The sequence below is a fragment of the Hylaeus anthracinus genome, unplaced genomic scaffold (assembly GCF_026225885.1).
Source record: "Hylaeus anthracinus isolate JK02 unplaced genomic scaffold, UHH_iyHylAnth1.0_haploid 12001, whole genome shotgun sequence".
Taxonomy (NCBI): Eukaryota; Metazoa; Arthropoda; class Insecta; order Hymenoptera; family Colletidae; genus Hylaeus; species Hylaeus anthracinus.
The window spans coordinates 12,813,297-12,824,200 of NW_026534348.1; the positions used below are offsets into that span (position 1 = coordinate 12,813,297).

General features: G+C 40.4%; 1 protein-coding gene across 1 annotated transcript in view; it reads left to right on the forward strand.

Annotated features, from left to right (window-relative positions):
* The window catches only part of LOC128891462 (homeobox protein Hmx-like), a 41,593-nt gene extending 31,099 nt beyond the window's left edge, over positions 1-10,494 (forward strand). The window contains exons 2-3 of the mRNA XM_054150960.1: positions 766-994; positions 10,257-10,494. Coding sequence (XP_054006935.1) covers positions 766-994; positions 10,257-10,494 — 467 coding nt within the window. The remainder of the gene's footprint in view (positions 1-765; positions 995-10,256) is intronic.
* Positions 10,495-10,904: the final 410 nt, after the last annotated feature.

Sequence of the window (10,904 nt, forward strand, 5' to 3'; positions counted from 1 at the left end):
CTGTTGAATTTTTCATAGTTTTAAATGGACAGTGGTTTTATAATACAGAATTTATTCGTCCCTTCTGCTGCACCCGTGTTCAGTTACCCGACAATGAGGTTCTAGGAAAATTATAACGGCAAGACCGCAAAGAAATACAGCTGGGAAAGAGGCAAGAATCACTGAAAATTGTTGACGTGGGACTAATAAAAACTCGGTTTTATTCGAGCCTCATTTATATTAGCCTCTTTACACTATTACACTATTACACTATATTGCATTCTCAGGAACAGAACAGAACTTTGTACCTCGCAGCAGTAACGATCGATAGTATTCCATCGACTCTTTGAGTACTTGTTCGCAAACTAAGTTCTAACTAAGTCAGCAAATATCAGTCTAGATTTTCAATAAATTGTACGGTTATTAAAATTCACGTTGTAATTTCTTGAATTCAGAACGTAACTTTGTACCTTGCAGCAGTAACGATCGCTAATGTTCGGATTATTATGCGGATTATGCTGTGTAACAATTTGAAGAATAATGTTGTATCTAGCTGCATCATGCTATTATACGTTGTATTATGGTCTATGATTTTTGAATACTCTGTATTTTGCAGTATTATGCTGTATTTAGATGGAATATTATGCAAATTAAGCCCTTACTAAGTCAGCGAATATCAGTCTAGATTTTCAATAAATTGTCCGGTTATTAAAATCCACATTGTAATTTCTTTTCATTTCATATCGAGATCGAGGAGGTTAATGAACGTTGATTTTCCTCCAACAGTAGCTGGGGCGTTTCCGAGGAGGATCGGTCATCCTTACCAAAACAGGACACCGCCTAAGAGAAAGAAACCGAGGACGAGCTTCACCAGGCTGCAGATCGCCGAGCTTGAGAAACGTTTCCACAAACAGAAATATTTAGCGTCGGCGGAGCGAGCAGCCCTGGCGAAGTCGTTGAAGATGACGGATGCCCAAGTGAAGACCTGGTTTCAAAACAGACGGACAAAATGGAGGTGAGTCTCTGGCATTATCTAATGTATCATGACGCTCCTCGTACCCCTCGCAATTTTTCGGGATCGCAGAAACGCTCGGCATTACTCGACCTAACTAAATATTTTATTTTTCCCCGTGCTGGGGTCACGAGAATTAATTTTAATAACAGGTTGGATGCACAGGACTTGCAGAAATGTGCATCATCTAGGTAGTAAAATATTTTTATTCTTTCTAAAGTGGGGTAACGAAAACTAATTTTCATGTATAAATAGAGTCTGCACGATTGCATTCAAACTAAACTACCGACGAACTATCGGTTAATCAGTATGGCGGCTTGTAGCCACGCGCACACATGCCGATTGTTTTCTTGCCGACTCCGCATTATGCGATCGCTCTCTTCAAGAGCCGCCAACACTAACAGATTGTTTGACAACAATCGGCCGACTATGAGCCAACCCGACAAAACTATCGGCCGACAGAAAGTCTGCAGTCTCCGGGGGCTGTCAACGATCGCGTTCAGATGGGCAACGACTACACTGTTTACCGTTCGCATTGTTTTTGTCGAATCTGATGTTCGATCGTTGGAGAAATTGAAAGGGAAAACGCGAGATGGAAACCGCGCCGTGGAATGTTAATAGCGGGTCGACAGGGTCCTGCCGCGTGTATCCGTGGACGCATCGAGCGTCGAATGTAGTGGAGACTCTTCAAGATAAGGAAGGACGAAAACACGTCATTTAGATAAAAGGGGGGGCCCGTCCGTGGCGCGGGTACCCGATACCAGGGGCGTCTCCGCGGCGAGACGAAGCTTGGAGACATTCTTCGAGGGTACAACGTGTTCCACCGTTCGGAGTCGTCTTTTTCCTGCTTTAATAGTTGCTTTGAACGACTTTTAAAAGCGTCGACCTGCTGTCGTGTCCTTGGATCGTTCCGGGAAGTATTAGGATAAAGAGATGGCTACTTTCAGGGCTGGAGGATTGTTCGGACAAGATGCTCGGCGATTATGGACGCATAGCTTTCCGAGTTTTACCTTTATCTGTCTGCTCTAAGACGAAACGAGGACTTTACGAATTGGTGGCGGTTTGTAGAACGATGATGGGTTAGAAGTTGGAAGGGGTTGAAGCACCTCGGTGAACTTATGATCGAAACTGTTCTGCTCCATGATGAGACTATTTGGACTTAAGGTCAGAGACGAACAAAGTTTTATTTGGGTTATAAATCTATATATATAAAAAATCCTTTGTGATGTATACAAGGAATAAGAAAGGATATTTCGAAATTCAGCCCCTAAGGGGGTAAGAAGGAGTAGCAACGTTTGTATGAGGAATATTTTATTTGTGGTCGGATTTACTTGACTTGGTCTTAATACTCTTTGATATAATTAATCAAACACCTGTTCTAGCATTTTAAAAAATGCAATCCCTGAAGGGGTGAAAAGGGATTGCGATTCCTTTCAATTTCCTTTGTAATTGATTTCCTGTTCCTTCATCATAAAAACAATTCAGTTAGGAAATTTGTTAGCACAGCAACTAACGAATAAAACTTAAATTTAATAATTTACTATGGACGTTCGTTAGATTTAATAGGTCAACTTGTTATTCGTCCGAGAGGTGTCTCAATTTACAGTTTCAATTCGCTGACAAGTACCGATCTAGATTTTCCGCAAGATTTATTCGTAACCATCGCGCATAACCGTCCAAGAGTTTGTGGAAACGCGCTGCCGTTATTTCTCGCATTGTTCCTGGAGCTCCGACACTAAACAGGCAAATGGACAAAAAAAAACGAAGAATGTAAAACGCGACGGATAAAAACGGGTAGAATGCGTTTAGAAGTTTCATAACGATCCAATAAGAGCGAGAAAAAGGCTTTCGATGCCGTTGTATTTGGATCTCGATTTCTTACCGGATTGTATACCCAGTGTATACCATTTGTCGTAAAATGTGCAGAAGTGAAAATTACGTTTCTTCTGGGGAAGCCAAGAAACGGGTTCCTTTCTAGAACGAATATCGTTGGGAAGTGTTCGGACGTGACGTGTCTTCCTCGTCTTTTTAAAGTGCTCCAAACGAGATTCCACAGTTAGTGGTCTTAAATCGCGGTGTTTTTAATCATTTCCAGTACTGTTATGATTGTTCGCCGAGTGATTTCCTAGGAAACTCACCTTTTAAAGTTTTTTTGTAATTGTTTGTCGAGCATTACTTCGGCCGCATTGCTCCATTTTTATAATTTCACGAGCTTGTCGTTAGTCTCAATGCAACGCGATGCATCGTATAATAACTCTGTTTATTACCCTTTCACTTCAATTATTTAATTTTGCATTCTTAACCCTTAAATGCCCTAAGTCTCAAATTCGATACCGAACTTTTAAATCAAATTGTACACTCGCAATTGGTTTATTTTTAACATTTGCCTGTACGTATGTTACCATTACACAATGTTCTTTCGTACAAAAGTTCAAATAATGAATACATTGATGCTTTTTAAAATTTAATTTGGAAAATCGGTCTTCTAAGAGTTAGATGTACGTTTTATTCATTCTTTTATTTATGAACACTTACAGAAGTTAGGTTCTTTACTGTTTAGTAATTTTTACAAATTAGGGAAATTTGATATGTAGCAAAAGCAGGTCTTCTATTTTTTTTAAACTGATATTATCTATCAATGAAAAGGATTTATATACAGTGTCGACTTACAAGGTTTACTTAGTTAGGTTTTTTTCCTAGCCAGTGTCGCACCGGCGATAATTACATCCAGTCGATACACGTAATCGCCATTCACGGTGTGTATCAGTCGTGAAACGATTGAAACGTGCCCATCCCTGAGTTTCGTTCCCGCAAAAGCAAGTTGAAGTTCCACGTCTTTTTATTACGTAGTCGGTGTCGTCGCTCGAGTAGCGAGCATGAAATTCGATTTAGCCGGCGACGACGTGTGTTATCTGTCTCCGAGTGTGTTCGGGAACGGTAACTCAGTGACAGATACATTCATCTGGATGCCCTGACGAATTAAATTTACATCTAAATGACAAGTGGATCATAATTAATCTCGAGTATACGACCGTATGGTACGCGACTTGCATAAATCACGAAACTCGAACGAGCGAAACGCTTGTAAAATTCATTCGTGTTCCGAATAGAATATTATTTCCTATGATATGTATTCGATTATTATATATAATACTTTTTCATACATTTGCATTACGTTCGCCCACGGTTACGCTGGCGTGACGTATCTTGTAGATCGCGTAGAAAAAGCTCTGAACATTTTATGTCCTAGAAGATTCGGCAACTAATTTCCTTTTTTTTTGGTCATTTTCCAGGATTTTCAGGGATTTCCCGGGATGCTATGCTCTCCTTCATTCGACTCGAGAATTAAATACTAGCGAGGTCCTGTAAGAGTCTTTAGTAACAGAAATCGTCGTTAGTTAAAAAATCGTTTCATGGACTTTACCTATATAATTACTTTAAACAAAAATAACACACCTTATCGTAAACATATAGTCTACTTATAAATCAAATCTAATATCGTAGAGATGAAAATTAAAAAGGCTCTCCTAAACGAACTCGACATCGGAAACCACCCCTGTCGATACTCGTCCTAGAATCAAACCAAAAACTTCAATCTTCAACTTCGTCGCTTTTCGAGGTCGTAAGAATATCCGTGGAGGGAGGTCCGTGGAGGGATTCGAAGAAAGAAGAGAAAACAATCGCGTTTTCTCCACCCCTGGATCGGCACATCCGCGGCGCGGTCCAGCGAGCAGCTGCGTTTAAAGTAACGAGATGACTGTAGGCAGAGATGAGATAACTCGGCTTCAATAATTCAGATACCTAACAGCTTAGCCCTGTCCTGTACATAATGCAGTCTATCCGCCCCATCGTGCTCCCTCATCCACCCCTGCTTTGACTGCCAACTCTCCACCTCTGGCATCCCCCGCTCGGCTCCTCGCCGTGGCAACCCTTCGGCTCGGCAGCCAGTACGGTCGTCGACTGTTCCATCGGCTTCTTGCCTCGGCTTTTAAAGTGTCAAACCCTCGAATCCGCGATTCAGGATCGTTTCGATCCACTCGACCCCACCGATTCGCCTCGTTAAAGATTCATCGGTCGCCGTGTCGGATCACGCCGGTAATCGGTCGAACACGAACGCGTACGCCGACTATAAAAGACTTGTTTCCTTTCTGGGACGTAAATCGCGACGAAGAAAGACCAGCCCCTTATTACAGGGGCTGTTTTTAGAGGCGCAATTACGGGATGATCTCTCCCTAATGAGCATCGGGAGAAATTTACTGTTATTGACGTTGAAATGGAAGGGCGGGGAGTCTTGGTCGAGGAAGACGTTAATTTAAAAAGTTGACGAAATTGTAGATTTTTGGGGGAGAATGTCGCAGCTGTGTAGTTGAGCGGGGTAGGTTGAAATACGGGAATGAAAGTGGTGGAGAGTTCTGGTTCCTCCAAGTTACGTGATTTCTAGTCTCTGGAGATAATTTTCTCTGTGATTGGGCAAATTGTTTGGTTAGGACTTCATTTCGTATTTTGCATATGGTACTACGTGTTGTTTCTTTTTATGTCACGTCTTACTTTTTAGTTAAGCGACTTCTAATTTTACTATTGAACCAAGTTCTCGTCACTGACTAAGTGGACCAATTTCGTTAATTAATTTGAGATTAATACTGAAATTAATGATCTTTACTTCAGAATTCAAATACCCTTAAATGTCTAACCCATTCATTTACAATATCTTTAGATCATTTTTGTCGTTTAATTAAGATCAAAGTTACTGTTAAGACAAATAAGAGACAAAATTCTCGTCCCATGCATTACTCAAAACAGATGAAATTTTGTGCATATTGAATCGAACGTATTGTAAATTTTCAATATGAATAATTACTTTACAATATCTTTTTGTAATTATTATCCTTTGGTTAAGATCAAATTCTGATCCCCCGCATTACTCGAAAAATCGAAGTAAGAACATGTAACATTTTGTGCATATTGGATTGATCACATTGTACATTTTCAATATGAATAATTACTTTACAATGTCTTTTTATAATTATTATCATTTGGTTAAAATCAAAGCTATGGTTAAAACAAACAAGAAGAATTCTTGGCCCTGCATTACTCAAAAAATCGTATTAAAAATAGATGAAATTTTGTGCATAGTGCAAATTTGCCGTATAAACTTGCGAATGCACGAGGCGTTGGTCAAAAGTTATAGCCAGCTATAGAGGGATAACGATAAGAATAATGTGTCCCAGGTTGCGAGAGAATACGGTTATGCTGGCCACAGCGAGCGGGGGCTAGGCAGTGTCGGGACTGCAAAATGTAATCGGCACGGCGCCCTCAATTATTAATTGCTAACCGCGTTAATTACTTGCAAGGGTGTAGGCGCGGCTGTCACTGAAACAGTGGCGTAGCCGCGATAGAATTTCCGGGAGAATCGGTTAAATGTAATCGAATCGTCGCCGTTAATAAAAGCCGCGTCACGTTTAACCTTATCGATTTCCTGCTCCGATACTGCGTTGAATACATGAATTGAATTTTAGAAACAAAATGACGGTGGAGGGGTAAATAAATTATTTTTAATTCGAGAAGTGCATTAGTTTCACTGAATGGAATTGGAAAGACATTGGATTTTCTATTAAATGGTACTTGGTAAATATTTCAATTAATTAAGATGAAAGAGAGACAAATAGAGACTATTGAATTAGTATATGTTTTTACATTTTATATTATCATTTCAATTTTACATTATCATTTCAATGATCCTTAAATAACATTCTGTCGAAGGGAGTTGGTAGTGTGTGAATCTAAATTAAATACCTATGAATCTTCCAATTTTTATGAAACACAAAATAAATAAAAGCACTTGAAAGTATTTTATTCATAAAATCCTAGTTGTACGCGACTCAATTATTCATTAAACCCTCAATTATTACTGAATCTACAAGTATTCAGAGTTTTCAAATATTGATTTTTAATTCGTGAAAGGAGGAAAATTTCTAGAAATTATTTAGCAGTTCTATTTTGTTTTTTTTTTTTCTACATTGCGTGAACTTCCACGAAACAGAAGTATCTTCGAGACGAGAAACTAATATCGGGCGTAGAAAATTACAGGAAGTTCTTCAGGTAGGCTTGCCCAACCCGAGAGTGGAAGCAGAAAGGTCAAATTAACAAGGTACTTTCTGATCTTCGACAGGTCGGATCGCGGTATAATTCGTAAGGAGACACGTTGCCCGAGTGCCACCGGTCTTTAGAAGCCCACGCGTGTTGCGTAAAGAAACCAGTTTCGAGAAATAACAACGATCTGTCTTGGAAAACGTTATAATCTTAGGAAACATTCGTCAGTCTTTCGACTACGGCTGTGTTCAACACATATAAAGCTTCATTAGACAAACTATAAATCAAGAGACGCCTAAGGTACCCAAGAGACTCGTATCTAATACTCGGATAGCTTAGCCATTGTGTATTCGATTCAAAATTACGTTAATTTTAACAATTCGCCACTTTTCGTGCGGATACTTATTGAAATTGTATAATTTGTATGTATATGGGTATTGTTGTAAATAGAAGGGATGTTTTGAAGAATAGGGGGACTTGTACTCTTGTAATGTTGATATTTTGGTAATTTGTTTAATCAGAAGGCTGTGTTTACAATTTCATTGAGATTGGCTAGTTATTAAAATTGTATAATTGGCATATTAGTGGGAATTATTATAAATAGAGGGGATGTTTTGAAGAATAGGGGAAACCTGTACTTTTATAATAAAAACGGGAAAGCTTTGTTTACAATTTCGTTGAAATTTACTACATACGCAGATTAAGCTTCCATAACAAGAAATGAAATCAACTCAACTCTTCCCTCTGCCATTTTAACTAATTGTAAATCAAGTGGAAGTTATGTATCACACGAAGATGACCGGCCACCCGAAAATTGTGCATTAGCAACATATTTCACGAGCCTCGCGAGGATCTTCTCGTACTAAAGACCAGATCGACGTCCCATAACAAAATTTGCATGTTCCCTCCCAATGAATCCAAACCTTTCCTCTTCAATCCCACCTATCCCCATAAATAATTAATTTTCTCAACAACTGTCCCACCGTTTGAACTTCTCCCTCTATCGCCGACCGTTTAATAACGTATGGCCGCGAAGGTGAAATCATAAATCCGCTTAAAAGCAACCGAGGAGATAACGCCCGTCGCGTTTCCCACAATTACGGGAGCCGCGGCGACCCAGCGTAAAATAAACGAGTCGATCGTGTGTTAATTGCGACGGTGACCGTTATCTGAAATCTCTCGTCGACATCGGCGGTCGTTCTAGTCGTTAATCGTGCAACAAACGATCGAGTTGTGTCCCGATCGAACCGACTCGCTCGTGATACACGAGCTACCGAGGGGGCAACGCGCTCCTCTCTCAAGGAAGAGGCTGGAACGGCTCCTCGCGGAGATAAACAAAGGTACAACGAAACCGTTTAATTATCGAGGACCGAAGATTAACTCTAATGGAACGACGGTGTTTCGTGGCTCGTATAGCAGCGGCTCGCTGATTGGCCGCGTTATCCCGTCTGGCGCCTACCAGACTGAATAACTTTTCGGTTTGATCTCGTTGGCAAAGAGCACTTTGAGCTGGGCCCAAATATTGTCGATAAGCTAGGGAAAAATAACGAATTAACGGCTCTCTACCGAACCTTAAACATAGACTGTTATTTTTCAATTTTGGAACCTTGGTTGTCGTCTTTGGGAAAGAACTAGATCGACATTGACAACTCTTTTACTTTGCAGAGCTCAGAGATAAACCAGACTTGTCGCAGACTTATTGTTAGCCCAGACCTCTAGGAAGTTAGTATAGATGGCAATAGGAGGTAGTGGGATTTATCCAAGTGAATGTTTCCATAGAATAATGGTACCAATTTTTTTTTCTGGAAGATGAAGGTAAAGGAATTGCAGGTCTATCCAAAGATGACCTAACGACGTAGAGATAAATCAGACTTATTAGCCTAGACCTCTGAGAAGTTAGCAGAGGCGGAAATTGGAGGTGGTAGAATTAATCCAAGTGAATGTTTGTTAGATAATACTAGTACCAATTCTTCTTTTTCTCTAGAAAATGGAAGGTGAAGAAACTGTAAGACTATCTAAAGATGACTCGTCGAAGTCAAGCGTGTTCTTACATTCAATGACTTTATTTTCACATCAATGAACACAAGCCCTGCTTGCAAGACTAATACTTCCTGTTTCATCGAATCTTAAAGTTACTAAGAAATGTACAAAAAATCTAGTTGACCAATTTCGATCGTACCAGCGCCATTTTCTAAGATTGGCATTTAAATACGGATGCAAAGTCACGTAAAAATCTTAGTTAAAACGTAACAATTTCAATTAAATTGCCTATGACGTCTGAATCGTTCGAAAGATTGGACACTTTTAGATGTTGGCAGTCAATTCATTCAGCGTGCCCATAAAGGTGTCCAGTGTGGAGAAGAAAAGCTTTCGATAAAGATTCCCATCCGAGGAGACCGTCGACGTTGCCAACAAGTCGGCCATTTTGTGGTTCTCTAATAGACTTAGTGCTAGAAAACAGACACCCTCGAACCACCCCTTAGCGAGCTAGCGTTGCGCCGTCGACGAATCGAATTAACTTTATTACGTTTGTCTTCTGTTTTCCGCCCCAACAGCCGCCAGTCGCTTTTCACCCCTGGCTGCTCTCGGTCGATTCCTCTGCGGTCTCTCGCTGCGCCATCCAGCTCTTCCCTGTCATTCAACCTAACTGGTCTCATCGGCCCTTCGGTTTAACCTTGACGATTTCTTTGAACGATTTTCCTCGATTAAATTGTCTAAATAGGGATTAAAAAGTGGTGAGACACAGGACTTTTTAATTGCAAAATCGAGAAAAGAAATGCTACAAATCGAAACAACTCTTTGGTGTTAGCGTCAGGTAAAATGGTAATAAATTTAATAAAAATTGAATTTTATTTTAGTCAAATTTAGAGATCTCCTCGACGCGTGGGAGTCCTTCGTGGTAGACAAACCAAACCTGAAATTATCCTTCAAAATATTTAGCAAGACTCTATCAGTATCGAAGCTACCTAGATGACGTAGATTGCAAAATACGCAAAACGTTGACAACAAGCTGATAACTAGCATGAATACTACCTCGAATAATAATACCTGCGATATTCTCGAATTTTAAATTCAACAGGCCTCTCTTCCACGTTTTGCCCTAAAGTTGAATTAACCTTACAGGTCGAAAATTCCTTACAGAACGCTAGTTTATCCTCAGCTTCGTTTGTTGCAGGAGGCAAACAGCCGAGGAAAGGGAGGCTGAGAGGCAGGCGGCGAATCGGTTGATGTTGTCTCTCCAAGCTGAAGCTCTCGGGAAGGTAGCTTATCCGACGACGGTGCCCAGCCATCCATCAGGTACCACCGTTACCAGTTTGGACAGGCAGCAACCCCCCACATCGCTGACCCATCCCGTTGGCCAGTGGGCCTCGCCGTACGGCCCACCGCAACCCCTAACCGAGCCAATTTGCTGAACCTCGGCTATTCAACCCAATCGAAAGACTCGTACCGAGTAAACTCGGTGAATTATATCGTTTTTCTACTCGGCAGTAATACTGTCGCAACTCGAAAAAGTGAAAACTTGAGTCTCGCCCTGGCAGCGTCAATTAGGAGAGGATTGTAAGTAGAATGTTCACTCAAAGAGGACAAGGACGATCGTGTAATATGTCTAAGTAACTATAGGTTGTAAAGTGTCGTACTGAATTCATCTCTTTCCGAAGTTGTATTTTTAACTCGTATTAAAAATCTGTCTTTGGGTCGAATCAATTGAAAATAAGTGAATTTATGAAAAAACAAAAAAACACAAGTTCGCGTTTGTGGAACGGAGACGATGTTACATGGTAAAATGCGAGTTTATTGTACATGATAGTGATAATAAGATGCG